The 26,873-nt window shown below is 38.9% G+C and overlaps 1 protein-coding gene across 1 annotated transcript in view; it reads left to right on the forward strand.

The window, feature by feature from the left end:
- PIK3C3 (phosphatidylinositol 3-kinase catalytic subunit type 3) overlaps window positions 1-15,831 on the forward strand; it is a 116,741-nt gene extending 100,910 nt beyond the window's left edge. Inside the window, exons 24-25 of the mRNA XM_006194530.3 lie at window positions 5,210-5,335; window positions 12,660-15,831. Coding sequence (XP_006194592.1) covers window positions 5,210-5,335; window positions 12,660-12,674 — 141 coding nt within the window. The 3' untranslated portion in view covers window positions 12,675-15,831. The remainder of the gene's footprint in view (window positions 1-5,209; window positions 5,336-12,659) is intronic.
- The last annotated feature ends 11,042 nt before the right edge of the window (window positions 15,832-26,873 follow it).

A 26,873-nucleotide genomic window follows, 5' to 3' on the forward strand; every position in this document is an offset into this window, starting at 1 on the left:
GATATCGTAGTCTGCTCTTCTTACGTAACAAATGTTAGGGTTTTAACAACCCATTTCCCCTTGTCCTGGCCTGTAGACTCTTAAGTAACGTGGATTAAAACAGAGACCTCGTGTGTGTATATATTTATACGACACCTCTCAAGTCCTGTGCAGCGAGCTTTATCCCCTTCCCTGTTCGCACCTGCAGTCACATGAGTAAGTCACTGTCTCAAGAGAGAAAGCTTACTATCACAGTGCCCCTTGTCCTGAAAAGTTCAGTTTCTCTTTATGTTCCTGATAGATACCTGATTCCTGGTGCCCCCAGACCAAGCAGGCTAAAGATCAGAAACAAAATATTGTAATCGTACGAAGAAGAACACAGCCGTTCTTCATCCTCCCCATCCATACCGTTGGCTTACAGGGGGTTCTTACTGTGTCAGGAGAGCGGACGCCTGAAGGATAAAGGGAAGCCGTCACATAGATGAACAGCTATTCAGAACTATCTTACCCTGAGTTACAGCAAGAGATGAGAGGAAGGGTAGCAGAATTGAAGATTTTTATTTGAATTAATTTCTGACTTTGTGATTCACTGGGGAGGAGACTGTATGTAAAACACTTTATTTATCCAAAGGTAACATAAAACGATCTTAAGTATCAGTGTGGTTATTAATATTAAACTTCATAGACAGATAGTAACAGCTTTTTAACTGTTGCAGAAGTATAAAGTTGCTAAAGATAGTGTAACTTTTTAATTACAGAAGTCTAAAATTTTAATAATCTCAAAGATGGAATTGCCCTGATGGCCGAAATTAATAATTGGCACCAAAAGCCCTACGTTCTAAGCTGTTGACTCTGAACATTATTAGAAAGATATCTCTGCGGACTGAACATGGCCTTAGTCCACTTGGGCTGCTGTTAAACAAAATTACAGAGACGAAGTGGCTTATAAACAGCAGGAATTTATTTCTCATGCTTCTGGGGGTGAGAAGTAACTGGATTAGCGTGCCAGCACGGCCAGGCGAGGGCTCTCTTCTGGTCGGAGACTTGTGTCTTCATAGGGTGACAGGGGAAGCTCTGTGGGGTCTCTTTTAAAAATTTTATTTTTGTTTTACTTAGGGAGAGGCTATTAGGTTTATATATTTACTTATTTTTAATGGCAGTGCTGGGGATTGAACCCAGGACCTCGTGCATGGTAGGCATGTGCTCTGCCACTGAGCTCTACCCTCCGCCCCAGTGGGGTCTCTTTTATAAAAGTGGGCCGATCACATTCAGGAGGGCCCCACCCTCAGGACCTGAGTACCTCCCAAAGGCTCCACCCCCTAATGCCATCACAGTGGGCATTAGTATTTCAACTTGGATTTGGAGGGACAAAAATGTTTAGATCATTGTAAACATGAAAGAGGCTAACGTCTTTTACCAAATTTCATGAGTCTTTGGCAAGCAATGAGAGAGATTTTAATGTAAATATTTTATTATCTAACAATTTAAGAAACTCCCCTGTCCCCAAACACCAACTAGGAAATGGACTAATTATTACATTGATTTTTGGCATGGATTATTTTTTGTTCACTTAATAAGCTCGTCCATCAAGAAACGTAATTGGTTGATGACAATTTTCTCAGCTAAAATTGATGGCTGCCCCAGATTTTACATGTTGTTACCCCCCACCTTTTTTGCATTGCTGTTTTCCAAGTCTGTTTCTTGCTGTTTATTTTAAACCCATTAATCTCTGTCATATATTCACTCTTTCCTGACTTCACTTGTGTTCTAACAGTATTTATCAAACCAAGTCTTCCAGTTTCTTCTGCCAGTTATGTGGTTCTTGTTCTTGTTAGGTCTTTTGTTTCAACTCTTGCTTCTCTTTTAAACAATCATGATTTTATTGTTTAAGCTTTTGTTACCAGCTGTCTTTATAGTATCATCTTCTAATATATGAAGCAATTTATTTTATGGAAAAAAAGTGTATGCATTAGTCATTTTTCCTTGGATTAGTTATTCCCTAGTTATTTGTTCTAGCTTCAATCAAGTGCACCTTGAACAAAAGGTATTTTACCATATTCTTCCCCAGAAAGTTATTTCATAAAAGGTTTCTTTGCTTTCTGCTGTTTTCTCAAAAATACGAAGTAACCAATTGCAACATAAACTTGACTTTAAAGTCATAATAATAATACTGAAAAGTGATGCTATAATAGGCTAAAATTATTTTTTTGTTGTTGTTGTTTAATTTTATTTTTTGTGTAGGGGAGAGGTAATTAGGTTTTATTTTTTTTAGAGGAGGTGCTGGGGATTGAACCCAGGACCTTGTGAATGCTAAGCATGCACTCTACCACTTGAGCTATACCCTCCCCCCCATAATTTATGTTTCATAGTGGTTGGCTTTTTTTAGAAGTAGATTTCTATACTTTGTGAAATAACAGTTGCTGGCATTACTTAATACCTAGAAATGTTTTGCATTGGCCTCATGAATGAAAGCCAACTAGAGAAACAGAGTAGCACATTCAAGGCTGAAGTCTTCAGAGGAGCAGATTTTTCAGGTTATCAAAAGTAATCGTAACAAAGTTCAACAATATTTTCCTGTTCCTATAATGTATTTTAGTACATATATATCAATTTCTTTTTTAAGTTTTTTGAAACTGACAACTTGTTTTATTGCATTTCACTTTACTGCGTTCTGCAGACAATAATTTTGAAAGTTTGTGGCAACGCTGTCTTGAGCAAGTGTATTGGTGTCATTTTTTTCCAACAACGTTTGCTCACTTTGTGTCTCTGTGTCACATTTTGGGAGTTTTCAGAGTATTTCAAACAAAGGGACATCTGCCTTTGAAAGATCGCTGCAGAGGCTGAAATCTGCAAGCTTGTGTTGTAATCTTTTCCTTGAAGACACTCTCCAGATTGGTTTGGGTGCAGCCATATTGAGGTGCAAAAGGACAGAGTTTGGAGCTGGTAGGGATAGCCAAGAAGTTAGGGGACAGATTTTGGAAAGGTGAAAGTCACAGTGGTATTAAGTCCCCCGTTCCTCTAATCTACATATAAAATTTTCCCAGATCCTGGCTGAAAGGGAAACTATGCTGATCCAGTGATCCCAGGGGATGGGGAAGCAGCAGCCAGAAGCCAAAAACACTGAGCAGTTCCCAGCTGTTGTTCCTCACAGGAAGGACAGATAACTGGATTTGATGCTAACCAAGTTGACTTCCTTCTATAATGATTCTTCACAGGAACACAAGAAAATTCTTTCTCTGTAACGTATCCAAAATGCCTAATATCTAATAAAAAAAAATCAAATCACTAGATATGTGATGAAATAGAAAAAAACGTGACCCACAGCCAATAAAAGAAGCAGTCAGTTAAAGAAGCATGTTCAACATGTTTAAAGGCTTAAGGGAATTAAAGGGTATAATGACTGAACAGATGGAGATCTCAACATTAAAATAAAAGCTAGGAAGGAAAAAAGCAAAATGAAAATTCTAGAGCTTAAAGTATAATAGCTAAAATGAAGTGTTAACTGGACAGCTTTAAAAACAGATTAGGTCATGGCATTAGAAGTAATCAGTGAATTTAAAGATAAATCAATAGAAATTATAGAATCTGAAGAACAGAGAGAGTGTAGCTTGGAGAAAATGATTAGAAGCTGAAGGACCCAGGGGACAGTAACAAGCAGCCAACTTAAGTCAGTATATGTGGTACCAAGTCAACCACTTATATGCAGTTAACCTTCTTTGTTATAAAAGAGAATGTTTTCATGTTTGATAAATTACATTTTGTTTGTTTTTTGGAGGGGGTAGTAATTAGGTTTATTTATACTTTTGATGGAGGTCTATACCCTCCCCTCTAATAACATTTTCTTTACATGCCAAATATATATTTTCTGTTTGTGATTTAAGCACTTACCTAAGTATGCAAGTGTTGATCAATTGGGTTAAAGGTTTTGGTTGGTGTTTTGTTTTTTTTTTTTTTTTTTTTTTCCTGCCCTGTAGCTTTTTGATTTTCTTAAAAATTAGTTTCAGAATTGTCACATGACCTCTCTAAGTAGAAGTCGAGGAATATAAAGAATTTAATGGATTAAACTCAAGGAACATGTGGATCTTTAACTGGGATCCAGAAACTGGGGAGGTAGTTCATTAATACTTTTAGATCTCCATCCACCAGTTGTCCTTTGCTTTTTATACCTACCTCCTTCACCTCCTCCGTCCTGAGGCTGCAGGGCTGTCAGACCATCTGGTAAACTTCCAGTGCAGTGACAAGGAAAAAGCGCTGAGCTGGGGCCATGGGTTGTAGTACTGTCTGCCCTCTCTTCCTAGTTTTACGGTAGTTAAACTCTGTACTTAAAAGGAAATACTAAATGTGGACCACTTTTTATCCTAGCCTGCCTTTTCTGAAGTGTATATGCTTTGTAAACCCTCTGTGTCTTATAGATGGAGATATTATCTCCCTAGAGCCATCTGAGAGTCAAGTGAAACACTGCCCGTTAAGTGCCTTGCACAGTGTTTTGCACAGTCATTCTGTAACACTGGCTTTTGCATTTAGGGAACTATTCTTATCTGTAACCTCTACTAATTTTTCTAGTAATCAGAATATAAAAAGAGATATATAAAGATACTTTCATATGTATCTTTTTATGTGAAATAATGAAAAATTCCTCTGTCTTTGGAAATTATAGGCCAGTTGAAGTACTTCTGTGCAGAAGTACGGGGAACTCCTATAGGAAGGGGGACACTTTAGAGATCTAGTTTAGTTCATTTTGCCAGTGATGACATGGTTCCTGTCCTTGTGTGGTCCATGAACGTGAGGGAGAATATTCACGTAAGCTCACCTTCCTAAATCCATTTCATAAAGTGAAGACAATCGTTAAGCGTCACATCCCAATTTAAATTTTATGTAGTAGTTCTCACTTTGAAATGCAAAATAAAAAAAGCACACCTTTAAGAGAACAAATTTTGTATGTTTTTTTAAATTTGCAGGGCCTAACAATTGTATTTTCCATTTACTCTTATTGTTTTTCTGAAAAAATATTTACAACCAACAAAGATATAAAGAGCAAATAGCAAAGAAGAAAAGTTCCACATTCAAGAGAGTAGTGTTCAGAACTCCACATACATTATGAATCATTTCTTTGGCATAGAAATAGCTTCTGATATATTGTAATCATGTCTATATCTGTTTGTTTCTGTCTCTGTTTGAAATGTGTCCATTTTTGTTTGTTCAAAAGACTCACAGACTCTGACCTTAGCAGGTTCAGGATAAATTCCGCCTGGACCTGTCTGATGAAGAGGCCGTGCACTACATGCAGAGTCTGATTGATGAAAGTGTCCACGCTCTGTTTGCCGCGGTCGTGGAACAGATCCACAAGTTCGCCCAGGTAAGTTCTCTGAGGGCAGGCGCCTTTATCCAGCTTCTCCGTGTGCCATCCTAGACTCCTCGCAGAACCACGCCTTTCTCCTGCCAGTGGCCCATCCTTTCTGTTTTTTTGGTCAAACCTCCTGACATCTCACGAGCCTTCCGGCGTGAACCTGTTCGTGATCCATCAGTAACTCTGAAACGCCCCGCTGAAATGTTCTGAGTATGACTAAATTGTCGAGGGTCAGCACAGGTGTGTTCGTGCTTTGAAGTCAGTGCTGACTGTAAACTTTTTTTTTTTTAATTGAAGTATAGTCAGTAGTAGCTTACGGTGAAAAAGAATGTGAAAACAAATATATGTACATTCATGTATGACTCTAAGCCCTTCTTGAGAATGATCTAGACCCAGTCTAGGAGAAGTCTTGACAAGTGAGACGTGGACACTTGCTGGCTTTTGCTGAATGGTGAAGTGCTGGGAAAGGAGGTTAGAAGCTATAGATAAAGCAGTGCAAATGGCGCATAGAAAAGATCTGTCTGGAGACTTACCGCCAGCAGATTCTTCCATGCAAACAACGGAGGGGAGGAGTTTTTACACTAGCCTTGTTGATAAACCTCAGATTTTGAAACCTGTTTTACCTTTGAATTTCATAATGAGGATGATCATGGAAATGATGAGCAAACAGAAATATGAGGCCGCTTTCCTCTCCCAGATCCTAACACTGCCTCTCCCTGTGAACACCTTCCTTACTTTACGCATTCAGTTAATAATTTTACTGATCGCCCAAGCTCAAAGCTTGTCTGTTTCGACTTTTCCCTCACTCAGTAGTATCCAGATTGTCACCAAGCCTTGTAAGTGCTTTAACCATTTTCCAATCACTGTTTTCTTTTGTTTTCTCACTACTGCCATTTTAGCCTGGTGGCAGTTCACCTTGCGATGCCTTGGACGACTGAAACTTCGTGACTGTTCTCTTCGCTTTCATCCTTTTTCTTCTCTCAGCATTTGATCTTTATTCTACTGAACAAAATCAGATGTATTTTCACAAAATAATGTTTTACCTTGTTTTGTTTCGTTTTTTATTTAAATATGGAAAGTGTTTCCCGATTGCCTTAACGTGACGTCCAATCTCTAGCAACTCAAGGCCTCCCAGAATGCTTTGTTCTAAGCTTCTTCCTAAGCTATTCCCCTAAAACTCTCTATATTTTTGCTCTCTTCCATTTCTCTGGCTGCTTTGCTGTTCCATTTCTTCAGCCCAGAAATATCCTTCTTCTTAATAATCAATCTTCTCTGAACCCCTGCTTGCCAAAACCCAACCTGTCCTTCCAAGATCTGTTCTTAATGCCACTGTGATTCATCTTCCTCTGAATATTAATAGTACTTTGTACTTCTGTTACAAGCTGTACTTACATTTTGTTTCCTATTATAGGTATTTGGATACTTGCCTTAAAACTCCTAAAATGCAAACTACTTGAAGGCTGGGATGTCTGTCAGTGACCCTTTGCACAGTGCCTTTATACACTTAAGAAATATCTAATGAACATAAGGGATTTTTTTTCCTGTAAATGTTAGCCTGTACTCTCTTCCTCACTTAACAAAAAATGTTTCTTCTCTCTGAGCACCAGTCTGAGTCATATTTTATTACAAATGCCAACTCATGGTCTACTTCATGTGTCATTTATCACAGCGAGTCAGTTCCTAGGAGAGTAAACTGCGACTCAGGTAGTAGGTAAGTGACTTGTCAAAGTCACCCAGCTAGCTAATGGTAGATCTGTACCCACATACAGCACAGCAGGATGTTTCAGAGCCATAGGGGAAAAATCCCAGAGAAGTATGACTTAGCCAAACTTCATGTGTCTTAACAGGGGACAGAACCAAGACTCATGCCCAAATCTTTTGACCCCTACATCCAACCAGTGATAAACTAAGTTGTTTTCTGGCTTATCAAATTCACATCTTCTTTATCAGAATCCCGTAATCTTCTTATTTTTTACTGAGGTATAGTTGATTTATAATATTATGTAAGTTTCATGTGTACAGTGTAGTGATTCACAAGAATCCCATATTCTTTATTCTGAGAAATGAACTTGCAGATTCTCACACTGTTTTTAGATTTCTTTAAATATGTCACCTGTGCTATTGTACAATTGAAACAATATTAATAGAAGAGTAACCTAAGGATATTAAATTTCATTGGAACTTACTTAGGCATTGAAGGGTGCCGGAGATACTAAACCAGGTCTTAACTTCACACAAGTCTCTTCAAATTATACAGTTATAAAAGCATAGTTGTTTCTCACCTAATCTCTGAGGACGTTTATTTTCTCTATGAAACTCACATTCCTTATATATATATTTTCTAAGTATTGGTGCTAATAAATCACACGCACTCTCAAATTCTGATGACCAGCATTTTTTTGGTCACTCAGCGGTATTTATTATGAGGACGCATATTGCTAAGTGATGGATGCTAACTTTTGTGCGTTAATCTCTGGATTATAGAGCCCAGTTTTTAAATAATGCAGGTAGACAGATGCATGTTAGCCAAAGTTACAGTTGTTTCTGCATGAAAGAAATCATATTCTGAAAAACGACTGAAAAATTGCCAGATACAAGTATTTTGCTGAAATGCTGAAAGGACTCATTTTGTTCCATCATGCCATTTGTGAGGAAGGGTAGAGATTAAATACTGCAATATTTGTTGCCTAGCAACACCCATCTATTAGTGGTACAAATTTGCCACTGAAAACCACTTTTCTTTGGGTCATTGTCTTTGAAATTGCATCATCAGAACTCTTCTTGCCGTTCAAATTATCTTTATATTGCTTTCTAGTTTTGTTTGCGCCAAAAGTAGAGGTCGCTTAGTTTGGGGCACTTACTGCTCTAAACTGTGCCTTTCAGTGTAAATCTCTCCCATTGCAGCCCATTTCTTTCCAGTTTCAACTTTTTCCTGTCCATCTGTCGCTATACTGATTCATAGTAGAATTCTGGAGAATGGGAGTGTGGTGTCCATTAATCTCATTACATATTAAATCTAATTAAATGAAGCTTGATAGATTAACTAGGGTTATAGATCTATTTTTTGCACACTAAACATAGAATATTGAGAACAGACTGGATTCAGAAATTTTACCTAAGTCCCAGCTCAGGATACTAAGAACATAGCACTGCCATCCATTTGGCAAGAACTCTTCCTTGGTCTCTTTGGTGTTCAAGGAGTTAAGAGCACAGGTCCAGGCAGAGGGTCACATAAATGTGTGGTCCCTTCTTACTCACCTTTGACTGAAGAGAATCCAGCTACACACACACATACACACATGCACACACTTGGACTTTGGAACATTAAAAAAACAAACAATGAAAGGAAAATTCTATGTTTATTATGCCTGACATTTCCCCTGAAGGACACGTGTCCTCTAATAAATGTCAGGGTCTCCGTCAGAAGTGTTTGAGATCCCAGGTTCCTCCCATGGCATGACATGACCACTCTGAATGTGACTGCAAGCACTGAAGGTTCTCATTTCTCTGCTACAACGTGGCCTCTGATTTCAAGCCATCTGCCCTGTCTGCTGCTCAAAGAAACAGATTTTTTGTATCAGCACTAGGGGAAAAGCTTCCTATTTTGGGCTCTTTGAGAGATGACTGTCTCTAAGGTGTTCCCTTTTGAAGAGCTTTTCTTGAGTAATTTTGTCTATTTATATTCCTGACTTACCTTCATGTACTGACCTCAGTACTTAGACCCCGTGTGGGATGTTTCCACTGCAACCGCTCTGCTCTCTCATTGGCTTGCAGAAGACCTAGATGCAAAAGATGCCCTAAGGAGAAAAGAAGATAGTATTTTTCTTTGAAGTCTTCAGCAGAATTGATTACATTTGAATTTTTCTTGGTTTTATTTTTGTTTTTAAAAGAACCATCATTTCTGATTTTACATCATACGGACCTTATTTTACCATTAGGAGTAATGAGCAGCAGTGTGAAATATTTTATTCAACAAAACAAACAGTATTGAGCCTGAGGGCCAAATAGAAAGTCTTCTGCTCTGAAACCAAGTGTTTGTTAATTTAGCGAATTAATTTTCTAAAGAGTCAGATGGTTCCCAGACCACTGGCTTAAATAAGTAACATAAAACCAGAATATCACACAGAACAACTTTGTGTCCCACGTTTATTCCTAATACATTGGAGCTATCCTGGGAGAAATAAGAACAACAAGAAACAAACAAGAGTATCAATAGTAACAGCCTGTTTGTTACCGAGTCCAAACTCGTTCTGCTCACTGCACTACAGGCCAGTAAATCAGGAGACAAGGTGTTGGGGCAAGGAATAGTGACTTTATTCAGAAAGCCAGCCGACTCAGAAGATGGCAGATTAATGTCCTGGAGAACCATCCTACCCAAGTCAGAATTAAGGCTGTTTTTATACTAAAAAAAAAAGGCGGGGGGGTGGGGTTGTTGCAAACTTTGCTGTAGGAGTTCTTTGTTCTAGCAGCCGTCCATGTGGGGTCAGGTCGTGGTGCCCCTGTAAACCTCCAATAAAACAAAGGTTGTTTTCTATTTTGCAACTTGTTATCTTTATATCAGTGCAGAAGTGCTAATATCCTTAAAGGTCAGAGCCTTTAGAATAGCCTCTAATGTATATTTCAGGGTAAAGGCAACATTGTTTCCCAAAAGGTGCAGGGCTGGCAAGACTGAGCCTGGAGAACAGAGCACAGGGTTAAAGCCAAAGGAACAGATCTAATATGGAGTCAGATTTGTTCTTTTCTTATTACATGCTGAACACTTAAATGTGCCAGGAATTATGTAAACTTGTTGTCTGCAACACCTTGTTTAATCTACACACCTGTGAAGTAGGTGTGTATCGCCAGGTGTGTTTGATAGATAAGACTTAGACAGGTTAATTATCTTGCCAAGGTCTTAAGGTTAATAGGTGAAAAAGTCCAGATTCAAACTCAAACTTTGGGTGGTAGAAATAGGTAGTTTCTAGATAATATTTTTCTCAATATACATCTAAGCCTTAGCTTATTAGATATGAATAGATTGTGTAGTGAGTCACGAGTTTTTAAAAAATAGACTTGCAAATTTAAAAAATGATCTTTTAATTTTCTCCCCTTCATCTTTCATCCAAACATCAAAAGAAAAAAAAAAAACCTAGCCATGTGAGTAGCCAATAGTGTATGACGTAAAAAGGAGTTATTGGAAACAGTTAATCCCAGATAAATATGACAAATACAGGATAAAACTTAATTTTGCACATTACCCAAAAACCAGTTTTGAATTTTACTGAGCACGTGTGCTCTCTTGTTGCATTGCAGTCAGTACTGCTACACAGCTACCCATTAAAATCCATGATGTTTAGAAAATATATTCTAAGCCCTTGCTACATTACAAATGTTTTAAGGTCTTAAGGTGAGTTAATTATTGTCATAGCAGCAGCCAGCGTAATGCCCCATAACTTTCAGCTAAAATTCCCTGCAGTTTATTTTTCATCCATACAAGTGTTACTCCCTTATCGTCTCTAAGGAAAATTTTCAGACACCTGAATATAATCCGTGGTTAAGATTTACCCATTTGCTTCACCATCTGCTTTCAGTAAGATTATTTATTATACTATATGTTGTTTTCCTGCCTCTCTGTTGTATCAAACTTTTATGTAAATTATTCAAGTGTGAAGGGAGTTGAGTATTTTGGGACTGGCTCTGTTCCATAGTATTAGTGACCCCCGCCACCCCATCCTACCCCTCATGGGCACAGATACTTGAAGTATTTAGGAAGTATATCAGAGGCTGTCTGTTTAGTAGTAGCATTTTTATCACATACAAACGTAGGTGTGGTTTTTATTTCTTTGCAGAACCATGTACGTATCATGAGAGTTCTGGAGGAAATTTATGTTGAAATAGTAACACAATTTAGTCTTCGAGTTTGAAATAATTTAGACTGCCTAACATGTCAGTGAGGACCTTCCACAGTTTGGCTTTAATCTGCATTTTCAACTTTCACCGTCTTCCACCAGCGTTCAGAAGGAACTTTCTTTGTAGCTCTCCTGATTTACTTCAAGACAATTCCCATAACTGTATTTCCAACACCTCCCCGCCTCCCCAAGCAGTACATCTTTACTCTTTCTGGTAGAAGAATTTTGTCTTAAGTAACTTGGAGTCTCCCACAGAGCCTAAACTGTTCCTGATACAGTGTAGTCACCAAATTAATGTGTGTGGTTTTATATAAGTGCCAAGGACCATTGAGAAGTTTGTTTTCTCTGGTACTGCCTTTGAGAAGAGATTTAAGCAGCTTCTTAAATTGTAAATTACATTCTTTTTATTAGCATTAAAAATAAATCTTAGCGTATTCTTTCTAGAATTGCCACTGTACAGGGTATCAGATTAAAATCAACATATTTCATATTTATACACACACACAACATGTTTTTCAGCAAGGTTCTTCTTCCTTCACATCTTCTCTGAGTAATAATGAGTTGACGTTCATTGAAACAAAGTTTCGTTGCACATAAATAGCATTGTTAATTTCTCCACGATGACGCCAGCATATGTTTGATTGGATCAGAGGGCACATGAGATGTGGATGACTCGGTGTATATTCACCCAAGCAGAACCATCGGAGTTGTCCTTACTAAGACAATGGGTGATTATTCATGTTAAAGACAACAGCTATTAACGGTTGCACATGGTTTTGAGATAATTGTGAGAGTGCCTAGCACAAAGCAGGTACTAAAAATGTTGCTATCTTTTATGTCTACTTGATATTTTAGTACCAAACACTGTTAATGTATTGGCCCCCAAACAGCACTTGACTAGGCCTTTCTTGTTTTTTCAGGACTACTTCCTTTTTCTTTTTTTATTTCTAGACCATTTCTATGGTGCATTGGCTGCACTCTGTGGAGTAAATTACAGGTTTTCACAGTCCCTAAAAATGTCACATGGACCAAGAACTTAGCTTACTACTAAAAATATTAATCATCTATCACTGAAGAATTTAGTGGGATTTTTGCCTTCCTCGTGCTGGATTTGTCTGTCATGTAATAGTGGGGTCATCTTAAGCTTACATTCAGCAAACATTCCCTCCCCCAAATATTTTCTCATATAAACTGATTTTTAAGCTAAGTCTCAGGCATCCTGTACATTATAATTAATTGAAATTCTCTTCATGGCATGTAGTAAAGTAATTATTTCTCTTTTTTTGTTTGTTTGTTTTGTTTAATTGTAGACTGGAGTTAGCTGAATTTCTTTTTCCCCTCATGGGTCATCTCTTTCCAAGCAGTTTTTTGAAACTATAGACTGTTGTTTATTTTTCTTTGTGAATAGTAAAGCGAATTATCTCCTATTTGTTTATTTTTTATAGTACTGGAGAAAATGAAACTGGATTTGGCCCATCAAGATGCTTGTCTCTGTAAGAAAACTACGTTAAAAGCAACCTGTTATATAAGGAAGACTTCAGACTAACAAGCACGGAAGAGAACATTTCATCTTCAAGATACCATATATCCGAAATGTGCCTCAGTTCTGTTCCCTTGGACGTTACTGCTTAAATAGGTCTTGAATGGTTTGTTTTGAAATACTGTATATAGTTATTTTCAAATGTATACATTGTTAATAAGCTAAGAAGGAAGACGCTGCTTCCAGAACCATGTACATATTATGAGAGTTCTGGAGGAAATTTATGTTGAAATAGTCAAACAATTTAGTCTTTGAGTTTAAAAGTCCTTTTTCCCTTCATCTCTTCGCATCAGGAGAGCAGTTATATGAATTTGGATTAATTCTCTGTTTTGGTATTTTGCTTTCTCTCCCTCTCATTCCCTTTCTCTGTTATTTCTTCTCCCCTTCCTCCAGTTGTTTTCTTTTCTTTTTTCTCTTGTTTTCTCCCCCCTCAATATACAATACTTAAAATTTTACGTGTTATGGCCCATTCTTTCACACTTTGAGAATTGTGTATATTTCAAATAAGATGGTCATTTTCTGTTACTTAGAAATACCGTTTTTTTGTTTCTGTTGTCTTGTAGTTCACATTTCTCCGAGGTTGTAAGTACATATAGCAAGTCCTAAAAATATAGCTCTCTGAATAATTGTCCAAAAGGTAATATGACAGCAGCTTTTTGTATTGAGCCTAAGATATTTTTATGTGCAAGCATAAACTGTCTTTCTGCAGTAATTTTTTATGAAAACCTAGTTTTTAAGAGCATTTAAAAATAGTTCCCCTAGACTTGTTAATACAACATATCCTTTCTGATTAAAGCAAAATGATTTTTGGTCTTTTAAGACTAGACGTCCCACTAATCCATCTAGCTCTCTTGCCTCATGGAACTTTGGGGAGAAGGAAGACACACAAATGAGAAGAGCAACGCGGTGGTGATTTTTGCCAATCGATGTGTTGCATAGTCATGTGACTTTGTTTGGAAGGTAAATAATATCTCATTCTTGTGGTGCTGAATAAAAAGATTGTGAAAAGGTTAAATTAAGGCAGTTTTGGAGAATGCCATTAATTACAATGTTTGCTACCGAACTCAACTCTGTGAGTTTACCTCTCCAGAGTGAGGTTTACCAGCTGGAAGGCAAGCATATATTAAGTGATGGTCATAGAGGCAAATGGATTGTGATTTGTATAAAACATCCATGCAGATGAGAAAAATGGTAAAAATGAAAAGACCTCTGCGAATATCATAAGAGAAGGTATGCCCAAGCTAAATGGCAAGCCCCGTGCTCTTATTTTGCTTTTTCTTTGCTTTCTGTATTTACATCATTTTTTTTTCCTTAGCCTTTGGTAACCCGCCTGCATTCTTATTCTTTTAAGTCCTATTTCTATTGGTACTTTGTCCAAAAAGAATGGCCCTGTTGAGAGTGACCACTCCAGCTTTCTGAACTTTCTGAATTCCTCATTTGTAGCTCTTTAACTGGTGCTTGGTAAAGTGGGGTATTTTGGGGATAACCGCATCTCCTTTCAGAGGTTGGCAGACCGTTTTCTGAAAAGGGCAAAGATAGTAAGTACCTTCCGCTTTGGAAAGCATATGATCGTGTTCACAGCTCCTCAACCGTGCTGGATCAGTAAATTAGCCACAGAGAATAAGTAATCAAACATCATGGCCTGATTGGACCTCAGGCCATAATCTGCTGATCCCTGTTTGAATCAGCTGTCGGGCAGCGTGGTATCATCTGTCTTCATAAACTCCATTATACTTGGCATGGACGGTAGCATGGTTTGTATGTATAACATGCTCTATAAGTAATTTTTGGAGCAATATGAAATTGTACAAGGGCAAACACTGACAACCGGTAAGGAGGGTTGATCCTGAGTAACCTTGTATTCAGTGCAGACTCAATAGGGATTATGAGGGAGACAGCTTCCTAGGAAGGCAGGCAGGTGTCGACCGAGGATGGACAGCAGCTTTGGTTTAGCTGAGAGCGTTTTGGCTGTTGGCAGTGAGCCATCATGAGAAGAAAAGTGATACGTTGGTCTCTGTTGCTCAGAGCAAGCTCTGTGCTCCTACTGCTTTCCCCAACTCCCATTCTTTTATTGTTCAGAGTTCTGTCTTTACGATTTGTCTCTGTTTTCCTTTACTGTCATTGCATTCAGATTCTTTGTCAAGTTTTATATCTTTTCGAGCACAGTGCTTGCTTTGAGTTTAGACAAAGTATGTGTGAGGACGCATTGCCCTAATTAAAAATTGCTAGTACCGTGGTCATGTACTCTGGAGTATTCAGAGTGGATCTCTGAGCTGGAGAGACATTGTGGGCGGCAGCCACAGAAAGCGGGGCCATCAGAAAGACATCAAGTGTGGGCCACAGCCCTCAATTAAGGGATTGATGCAGCCTGATTTTTGCTAGTCTCTGTATAGAGTTGGATGTTCCCCAGCTTTTTTGTATCACAGAGTTTTCAGGTGCATATATATTGTAATAATAACAGTCAACGTGATTTACAAGGGCTTACCGTTACATGTCAGGATTGTGCTAACCGCTTCAGTGCCTTATCTCACTGTTCTGTGTAGCAGCCCTGGGAGACAGAACAGTCTCCCCATCCTTCAGAATTTTAAGGCCATTGAATCATCCGCCCACAGGAAGGCTGCAGAGTGAGAGCAGAGCTGGGATCTGAAGTTGAGTTACTCAGATTCCAGTGATCACGGGCTTGACCGTCAAATCCTCCCGGCCTCTGTTTCTCATGAGGCAGTGGTGCTAAAACTGACCCCTTGTGTGTGTGTGTGTGTGTGTGTGTGTGTGTGTGTGACTGTGGCTCGTTAGACTGGAATCTCCCCAAAACAGAGGCTGTTCTTTTTCTTACTTTTTGTCATAAACAGGATTACTGGGATCGTCAATAAATTCTAGAAATTTCTAAGAAACTGAGTTGTGTGTCATCATGCCACATAATCATACGTGCCTTGAAATAAGAGCTAAGTTACTCAGCAAAAACATACAGGGGCGAAATAAATCTGAACCATGGAACAGTTAACCCACGATCATCATGCACTTCATGTTTTTGCGTATAGACCTGACATTGCAATTTAAAAATAAATAAATAAACCAGATTGAGACTCAGGAGGGTTTTTTTTTGGGGGGGGGGGATAAAAGTCAAAATCAACATGAATTTTCTGTAATACAGAAAAAAATACTGGTCTTTCCAAATGAATACTTTGATATGTTAATACATCACTATATAGAATGCATACCACCTGGATGGGATCATGGCACAGGAAAGGGGCATTAGCTAAAAACTAAAATCTAAAGTGTGGACTAGTTTCAAAAAAAAAAAAAAAAAAGATTGGAATTATTGGTTTCAAAGTATAAAGCAGTTATACTTTGTAGAAAACCCCACAGTTCTGAGTTTGTCTAATTTCCCTCAAGAGTTGTTCATTTTTGGTAGGAACGCTTCAGCATGTGCTGTGTGCTTTTCAGAGCATCTTACCAGATGTCAGTTCATCCATTTCCTGGTGGTGGTAGCTGTCGTTACTCGGTTACTGTGTGTTTTCCAGCTTTCTTCTTTCTGAAGTTAGTTCTTGTTTGATACTTATAAAGTAGTGATTCGTAAGTGTTTTATGAGGAGGTACTTTGAAACTGTGTAAATAGCTTGTCCTTTACCACAGTTTTACAAAGCCACCAATTTTAGCATAAACTGATTATTCTTTCCTGAATCATGTATTACTGTGGTGAAAACCACGTAGTGATTTTTTTTTAGTTCCATTATTATTTCTACACTTGTTAGTGATCTGCGCTTGGGTAGAGCTCGCATTTCTCCATTAATTATTTATCCTTTTACTTATATTAGTATGGACTCTATGTGTTAGGTAGGTAGGTAAGTGGGGGCACTGGGCGGACAGGTGGAGGAGAGGGAGGGTGGTCCAGATGGTGGCGATACGCCCGCCCCCAGCATAAAGGGGCTTTACTTTCCCCAGATGAGTGCCAGCAAGAAACTGGTTAGAGCAGGGCAGCCAAGACTGTGCAGTAGCAGAAAGGACTTAACCGGACATGACCCAATGTCTGTACTGTATTATATGTGTTACAATTAACATTGCGGTGTAGCCGCCATCCCCTTGGCTTTCTGTGTGTACACCACGGGTGAGGACGTGCGCAAAGGGGCCAAACGTGACTACGTTCGGGGACAAGAGCCGTCAGTCAATCAAGAGACCACCTGTAAGTGAGGGTATAAGGGAAAGAGGAGACCAGAACTGCCTCTTTTCCCTCCTTAGAGCAGCCCGCACCCTGTTCTTGGAGGCATTCTTCTCCATTTTTAAATAAATCTTTTAAAATCTTTCACTACACAACGCATCGTCTCCCGACTGTAAACATGTCTTTCGGGTATGACAAAAATCGGGCCCTTTATCTTTTGGGGTAATATGTGGACTCCTTACTTTAATTTTATTATAGAATGCATTCCTGTCATCACTTATTTTGTCGGTAAAATTGCACCAAAACTGACCTGTCTTCAGCCCTGCCTGTGTCCCCTGACGTGGCCTCAATATTCTTTGAGCCCTTTCTTGCTTTTCTGGCATGAAAAGATGATCCAGGCTCATCTTACACTTTGTCTGCCCGCCCCCACCCCCCCAGAGTCAGCCATTTCTCTAAGGACTCTTGGTTCTTTTTTCTGGTTCAATTTTACCATAAAACTTCCCAAATAAAGTATCTGACTTTTCTAAAATAGAAGCTATTGTAGCAGTCCCAGTATTACCATTCTAAAACTCTGGAGTCTAAACGGCTGGTATAGATATAAATAAGCTCAAAATAGAGTCACTCATATCTGAATGAATCCGAGAATTGAGCTGTTTCTCCAGTTCTAAGCTTTAGGTCATCACCACCACTATCTTCCTTGAGACCATCAGGATTAATCTTACTCTGCCCTTTATGTCTGTTTTGTTAGCACAAGAAACCCAGACCTCCCTGAGTCATCCCTCATACCCTGGCCTCTGATTCACATACGGCTTTACAACCCCCAGTCTCCCAAAGCTCTGGAGTTCTGGGACCATCATCAACAGAATCTGTCAAGTGTCCACTTTTAGGTACTGCACACATTTTTTTCCCCTGTTCTCTCTTTTCAAAAGAAAACAAGTAAAACCAAGAAAGTTAGTTTAAGGAATTCAGTAAAGTCAACTAAGAAATATCTCAAAGTATATCCTAAAGTCTGCAGGCCAACTGTCTACACAGCACTAAAAAATTACTGTTGTGTTCATAATCATGACCCTTTGCGAGATTACTGGTCATCAAAGAAAACCAGTGGTGTTAATTTGAAAACTGAACTATTGAATGGTTAGTATAATGCCTAGCTCAGTGTGTTTCAAGTTGAGGGAGAGAATGGTTGATTCCCAGTTAACAAGAATGTTAATAGAAAAGAAGTTCCTTCACCAACTTTTTTTTCCTCCAGAAATTTTAATTTATTTATTTTACAAGCCAGATCAAGGCCCATTTGATCTCCCAAAAGGTGGGTTTCTGCATAATAGTATCAAGAATTCTACTAGCCCTCCCCGAAGTAAATGATCAAACCATTTAGACTGCAGTAACCTGAGTGTGAAGGGGTTTTCTTGTTTGTTTTTGTTGTTTTGTTTGTTTGGTTTTTGGTTTTTGTGTGTGTGGTTTTTTATTGGTTTGGTTTTTTCTTGGTTTTTTTTTTTTTTTTTTTTTTTTTTTTTTGTATATACCAACTTTAATTTTGGTTTCAATTGTCTGGCTCTTTGATCAAACATTTTTTTTTTAAATCTAATCAAAAGAGATCTAAGTTTGACGTTAAAAAAAAAAAGTGTACATAACATAAGCAGCATACAAAGCTGCATTTCCACCCCTAGGTGTTTACCCAAAAGAAATGAAAACGTGTCCACAGAAGACTTACTCCTAGCATGATTCATAATAACCGCAAAGCGGAACAACTCCAATGTCCATCCGCTGATGAATGGCCAGACAGAATCTGTATTCTCATACAACAGGACACGACTCATCGCTAAAAATGAACTACTTACTTTGCCCCAATATGGATGAATCTCAAAAGTGCTATGCTAAGTGAAAGATGCCAGACACGGAAAAGACGCTTAGACTACATATTGTAAGCTTCCATGAACCAGAAAAGGTAAATTTTCAGAGGCAGAAAGCAGATCAGAGGCTGCCAGGAGCTGGGGGTGAAAATGGGAATTGAATGTTAAGGGACACTGAGGGAACTTGACGCAATGATGGAAATGTTCTAAAACGGGATTTTGGTGATGGTTGAACAGCTATATTGACTAAAAACCATAGAATTCTGTTTATGACATTTGGTGTATCTCAATAACACCAGTTTTAAGAAGAGATCTGAAGCAACTCGAAGTCCAGGGCCAGGTGACAACGGCTCTCCATGTCACAGGAACCAGGCAGATGTGGCTTGAGATACCTCGAAGAGACGCTTTCTTGGCCACGGTCACCCACGTGTGTCCACCGGGACATCACCTCGGTGTCGCCACCTTCGCCTGCCCGGGAGCTGCTGCCCTGTGGTGGGGCCTCCGGTCCCCTGGCAGACGCCTGCTCTCCCGAGCCCTGGGAAACTGGTCACGGTGCGCAGTTTCCTGGCTTTGTCGAAAGATCAAAAGTGTAAAAGAACATCAGTAAAAACTTTTAAGGAGGGAACCAAAATAATCTAAGTTATTCAATTGTCACTCTGTTTCTTGTGTAGAAAATGGACCTTTAGGGGAAATTCAGGAACATCAACAGTAATCTAGGAGACAGTTATGATGGCTTGGATTGAGGTTTTAAAAGTGAATATGGGGTCAAGCGAACGCATTTGAAGGATGGTTTGGAAGATGGATGGATGGGACTTGACGATAGATTGGGAGGGAGGAAGAGAGGGATGAAGAGTGACTCGGGTTTCTTGCATGAGCAATGGAGTGAACTGTGGGGATGCGTATAGTAATTAAGTGCAGGTGACAGAAGAAGAAATGGGACTTTGGCGGGGGAGTTATGGGGGTGAATTTTCTGTTTAGTTTGGACACTTTGAGATAGCTGTGAGACACTCTGCTGGGGCTGTCAATTGAAGATACAGCTTCAGTATGAGTCACGGCTTCAGAAAAGGATTTGGGAAATATAATTTGGGAGTTGTCTGTTATGAGATGGTATTTAAGAATAAAAATTGATGAAGTGCAAGTAACCCAAGATGTCCAGAACATTTTGAAAAAGAACAAATTTAGAAAGTGGGGGAGGGTATGGCTCAGTGGTAGAGTGAGTGCTTAGTAAGCACGAGTTCCTGGGTTCAATCCCCAGTCCCTCCATTTAAATAAATAAATAAACCTAATTCCTCTCCCACAAACATTTTTTTAAGAAATTAGAAGACAGAAACTTTGTGGTTTCAAAACTTACTACAAAGTTAGTAGTCAAGATAATGTGGTATTGGCATAAGGGTAGGCACAGAGATCAACAGAATATAATTGAGAATTCAGGAATGAATGATTTATAGTCAGTTCGGTTTTTGAAGAGTGCTAAGAAAATTGAATGGCATGGAGTGGGGGTGGGAGGGAGAACAGTCTTCAGCAAATGATGCTGTGACAACTGGAGAGCCATATGCAAAAGGATGAAGTTGTAACTGTAACTCACACTATACACAAACATTAATTCAAAATGGATCATTGACCTCAACGTAAGAGCTAAGCCTTGTGACCTTGGACTAAGAGTGGCTTTTTATATATGAACCAAATCCACATGCAACCAAAGGAAAAAATAGATAAATTGAACTTTATCAAAATTAAAAACTTTTGTGCTTGAAAGTACACCATGAAGACAGTGAAAAGATAACTCACTGAAAAGGAGAACATACTTGCAAATCATGTATTTGATGATGGTCTTGTATCTAGTATATATAAAGAACACTTACAATTTAACAATAAAATGACAATTGAAAAATGGGCATTTTTTAGTCAGTGAGGAGATGCCACTTCATACCCACTAGGAAAGCTATAATAATAATAATTAAAAAAATGATAGACCATAACAGTTGTTGATGGGGATGTAGAAAGATTGGAACTAATGCACTGCTGGTGTGGTTGTGAAATGTTTCAACCTGCGCTGGGAAACAGTTCAGCACTTTGTCAAAATGTTAAACACAGAGTTGCCATGTGACCTGGCAATTCTTCTCCTAGATATATCCAAGAGAAATGAAAACATATGTCCACACAAAGATTTGTACACAAATGTTCATAGCAGCATTATTTCTGATAGCCAAAAAGTTGAAACAACTCATAGCCACAAACGGATGTATGAATAAACCATTGTGATATGTAATATAATGGAAATTATTCATCAATAAAAGGGAATGAAGTTCTGATAAATGTTACATTAGATGAGCCTTGGAACATGCTAAGTAAAAGAAGCCAGCTACAAAAAGGCCACGTATTATATGGTTCCATTTATATGAAATATTCAACTCTATAAAGACAGAAAATGGATTGCCAAGGGTGGGGGGAGGTGGCTGCCCAGGGATGGGGGAAGGAGGGGATGAGGAGTGAGTGCTTAATGAGTAGACATTTCTTTTAATATTCTAAAATTATGTAGTGGCCATGGTGGGACAGCTCTGTGAGTGTTATGGTATGTGAATTACTTCTTAATAGAGCTGTTATTAAAAAGTTGGTGAGATCATGTAGGGAGAAAATATTTTTAAAAAGATAACAGAGGGTGGGTACCTAAGACTGAAATGTGAGAAACGTCTATGTTTGGAGGTTGAATGGGGCAGAAGGAGCAGGCAAAAGAGACAGATGAAATGGCCAGAGAAGTAGGAGTGCACATGAGTGTGTACATACAAGTCAATTAGCAGAGTGACTCAAAACCCAAGCGGTGGTCAACAAGAATGTTAGTGAGAGACAAGGATGTGGAATGAGAAAATGGCCATTGTGTTTGGTAAAGTAGCATTATCTCCTATTTCCTGTCAGCCTGCGTTTCTTGGAAGCAGGTGGATAAGATCATCAATTTGTGTGGAACAGTAGAAGCAGAGCGGGCTGGAGTGGGTTGTAGAGTGAACGGTACGCACAGAACTGGAGACAATCATCGCAGGCAACGCTCTCCTGACTATTAAAGGAGCAGATGCATGAGGGGACAGAGAGGATGCTGGGTAAACGGATTTTCTAACATAGACAATAACGGAGCCTTAAGATGATGGTGACATTTCACAAGGAAGACTGATAATGCAAAGGAGGCTGGAGTGAATCTCCAAGAAGGTGAGAAAACGTCATCCCAGGGACAGGTGGGGACATTTGTAAGAGGAGGAGGGAAGAAGCCACGACAAGGTTGATAAATTTGGTGGATTTTTGATTTGAATTTTTAATTTTTCAGTCGAATAGGTTATTATTTGAGAGGGATGGAGGAACAGTCTAGGAGGTTTGAAGGGAGACATTATAAAGTGAAATGATTGCCACAATGAGGTTAGTTATCCTATCCAGCACCTCACATGGTTACAATCTGTGTGTGTGTGATGAGGATTTTTAACATCTACTCTCTTAACAGATTTCAGATATACAATACAGTATAGTGAACCGTGGTCACCGTGTGCATTCCCAGAGCTCATTCATCTTATAACTGGAAGTTTGCATCCTTCGATCATTTTCACCCACTCCCCTTTCTCTGGCAACCACCACCCATCTACTCCCTAACTCCACGGTTCATTTTTTGTAGATTCTGCATGTAAGGATAACCATACAATATTTGGCTTTCTGCATCTTATTTCACTTGCTTAATGCCCTCAAGGTCCATCGATATTGTTACGGAAGGCAAAATTCCCTTTTTTATAGCTGAATAATATTCCTGTGTGTGTGTGTGTGTGTGTGTGTGTGTGTGTGTCACATATCACATTTCTTCATACATTCATCCATCCATGGACACAGTTTGTTTCCATTTCTTGGCTACAATATAGTAGTTTCATTTGCTTTGGACATATACCCAAAGTAGCTTTGCACATATATCCAAAGTAGCTTTGCCGGATCATATGGAATTTCTACTTTTAATTTGTTAAGGAAACTCTCTAATGTTTTCCTTAGTGGTTGTACCAATTTACAGTCCTACCAACAGTGTACGAGTGTTGCCTTTTCTCCACCTTCTTGCCAACACTTATCTCTTGTCCATTTGATAATGACCATTCTGACAGGTGCAAGGTGGTATCTCACTGTGATTTTGATTCGCATTTCCCTGATGATTAGTGATGCTGACCATCTTTTTTCACGTACCTGTTGTTGGCCTGTTACCTAAGCTCCTCAAAGAGTAGTGTGAGTACAGGAGAGTGGGTAGATTGTGAAAGCTATGGAGTCAATGCATTGGAGGTCCCTGAGAGATTTTAAATGTTCTAGTGGGCATGGGTAAGCAGGTGAGCTAGAAGAGTAGGTGATAATATTTATGGACTGGGATGTTTGAAGCCAGTATTTTAGAGACAATGGACTTTTGGGTGTTGACATTTCCTATGTAGGATGGAGCAGTGTGAGTGCATAGCTAAGAAAGCATTGAGGAAAAAAGAATAAAAATTATTCAATTGAGAGGCCTGGGCATTGGAATGGACTGTGTGCATATGGAAAACAGTGAGATGATGGCCACCTTAAGCTACTAATGATGGAGGAGGCCTTCTCTCTCAAAATCTACTTAATGGTGGACCCCAAAGGGGCCTGAACGGAGAGCCACGTGCAGCACCTTTGTCTAAAGAAAACTGGTGTCGCCATTTGCACATTGGAAATACTGTTTGGTGGTTACATCTACGTGTGTACCAAGGGTCTTTTGTGCAGTCTCACTGAAGACTTAGAAAATCTTGAAGGCTTTCTTTCTGGGATGTTTTTAATAATCCCTGTCTGAAAAAGGACACCATTATTCTGTGATCCTCTCTAGTTCTATATTTTTCCAATTCATTCATTTGACAGATTTTTAGTCCTTGCATTGCATCCTCTGTGGAGAATGTGTTAGCACTGCTCCTGGTAGGATAAATTGTACAGTGGTGCACCGTGTAATGAGGTACTCTTTTCTTTCTTTTTTTTTTTTTTTTTTGATCAGTTACTATTTATCATTCACATGATTCTGCTGTGTTGGTTAAGTCTGAGGTTTGAGCATCTGTCGATGCTTCACACCTCATCATTAGGAACTGAAAGTAAGTAGAACTTTCTGGAAGTGTTGCCATCACCATGCCTGGCCGTATTCAGTATACAGATTACTTTTGTAGTTATTTTATCTCATTGTTTGGTTTGATGTGTGTGATTTCTTTGCCTTACAGACTTTGACATTTTCCTGGACTAAGAACGCCTTGGGGTGACAAACCTCATGATGGTCTTGTCCTGGGATATGTGTCACTGGAGGATACAGAATCGAAAGATTTTCCAAATCTGGTGTCAGGAACTTATTACTGGAACTGCTTTCCCTGATTCAATGAAATCAGCCTCGCTGAGCGCATCTCCGAGTTCTCCTCCAGGTGGGACGAGCTGCTTAGGATTGTGGAAACACAGATTCATTCAGTTTGGCACATGGGACAGTCTGAAAGCTGCCTTTGATGGTTAAAAATCCCGTTGTCTTTTTCAGCCATTTTAAATTTTACTTCAGCCTTCTCACAGTTCACATGTTCAACCAGGGAAGCCGACCCTTTTCAGTATTTCAGTCAATCAAATATCAGCTCGGTTCAAGGTTAAAGCCAATCCAATTTTTTGGGCACATACTACAGAATCATGCTTAGCAGTGAGATTCAATCTGTGGTTCATTCAACTTCTTTCATAACCTCATTTTGCAACCCCACTCCTGGGCTCTCTAATAAAAAGCAAACAAGTTGTAAATATGTTTATACATATGTTACCTTTGTGCCTGTGTCCTAAATCTCTTTTGGACTTCAAAAAAAATGTTTACATTGCTTTTGAGGGGGATATTTTTGATAAAGAAGGCCACCCTCTCAGCCTCCGCATTCTTACCATTTTCCTAAAGTTAACTCTCAGATTTCCCCCCTCTACATATCTCTGCTTAGTTGAGAATACTTAATGGTGATTAAAAATGAATGTTGACGTTGAAATTTATCATGTTACTACAGTATTTCCACAGATCTTTCCATAGAACTTATCTTAACCTTATCAGTGGGATTTTAAATTTTTAAAGTTACAAGCAACTTGGATCTGGAGAATAAATTAAGCATCGGGCTAAATAATTTTGCTCATATTTCTTACAGTTGTGAATCTTCAATCTCTTTGCACATTAATTGACCTTTCCACTGTTTTCCATGAAATGCAGGGTAGAATGATTATTGTTAGGGAAAATCCTTTTAAAGCACTATTTTCTTTTTATAAGGTTTTTATAGAATGGCAAGTGATTTTAAAAAGCTAACAAATTCATCTTTTATGACCCATAATTGCAATGCTTGAAACCATAAAAATGACTAGAAATCATGGAGTCCAACCTGTGTATTTTATGGAAGAAACTGAAGCCCAGTGAAATGAACTGAGTGCTCCGAGTCACAGGGGAATTTGCGTGAGTCTGAGACCATGTGCTGGCTTCCCGGTTCCCCAACCAGCTGCTGCGCCCCAGGGTGGTGCAGGCCCTTCCCTAGGCTGGTCGGTTCCCTGATGATGGATGAAGATTCCACTTCCTCATCCATAAAATAAAGGGATTGAGTTAAACTCTAAGGTTTTAGCCTGGCTCGAAAACAAGTTGACTGAAGTCTCCAAATTTAATAAGTATTATCAGTGGCAGGAGGAGAATGTGTGAAATGTGTAAAACTCACATTTTAGTCATGTTTTTCTCTCCCAAATAATAATAATACATAAAATTCTCTATGTTTTGTACCATTCTGTGCAGATTTAGGGGACCTTTCAGTCATGGTGCACAGCATCCCCAGCAGCAGAGGTGGCTATGTGTCAACCTGCCCTGATCATAAGACCCAGACATGTCATATATATATATATATATATACACACACACACACACACGCACACATATATGTGTGGTGTGTGTGTTATATGTCACATATATATATATATATATAGTGTCATATATGTGTTTTATATATATATATATGGTTTTATGTGCTGTCACTGGGAGAGACAGTTAACTCTTTCCTTTGGGGTTACTGGCTGGGATGACACAAGCCTGGAGCTATGTGTAGATCTGCAGTCCCAACCTTGCAGGCCCAACCCCAGACCACAGTCTCTTGGCCTGAAGGAAATCTGACTGGAGGAGGAGAAATAAAAGGCAAATGAGAGAAAGGGAAGGAGAGGAGGAGGGAGAGAGGGAAAGGAAAGGGAGAAAATACGAGAAAAGAGAGAGAGAAAGAGAGAGAATCATTTGAACCCCTGGATTTATCTATGCCAGAAGTATCTTCCCAATTGCTTGAAGCCATGGATCATGCCTTTTTTGCTTAAGCTAATTTGAATTGGTTTTCTGTCTCCTTTATCTGAGAGACTCCTGACTAATGTAATTATACCCAATATTGGGGAATTGAAACTGGGTCAGGAAAACAGCTTCAAAACAAAAAATCCCAAGAATAGTGGATAATATTAGATGTGATCCGTAGTTATTTCCATTTACTTATTCCTTTGCTGAGCACTTTCCAGCTGCAAAGGACCCTAACCTGTGGGAATTAATCTTGAGAACAGGAAAAAAAAAAATGAAGAACAGAATGTGATGAGACCAATATCCTAACCTCAAGACACGTGGTCTACAGGAGGGGGAAAATGATGTCAAATGGGGGACCTGGGGAAGGCCCCCTAGAGAAGGTGAGGACCCACGGGGACACAGGTTCCAAATGATTTGGGCTGAAAGAAATTTTGTTGAAATGAAAATCGGTGAAAATAAAACAAAGCAAAACAAAACAAAACCCTTTGGCTGGGATTTTCTAGTATCAGTGACTGGGACGCACTATGGGGTAGTTTGATGACTGTTAAAAGGGGCTTTTAGCATTTTCTTTCTCCTCAGAGTTTGAGTAGTTTTCTTCTTTTTTGCTTTTAAAATATTTCTTACAAAGTGCTGTTTATAATGGAGAAAAATTGGTATGATAGAGTTGTCCAACAACTGATGGGTTTTAAATAAATTTAATAGGTCACAAAAAATACTGAATTTCATGTTTTGAAGAAAATAATACACGTGCATATTGAATAATCTAAAAGGAGATACTCATCAGTGTATTACC

The sequence above is a fragment of the Camelus ferus genome, chromosome 24 (genome assembly GCF_009834535.1).
Source record: "Camelus ferus isolate YT-003-E chromosome 24, BCGSAC_Cfer_1.0, whole genome shotgun sequence".
Lineage (NCBI taxonomy): Eukaryota > Metazoa > Chordata > Mammalia > Artiodactyla > Camelidae > Camelus > Camelus ferus.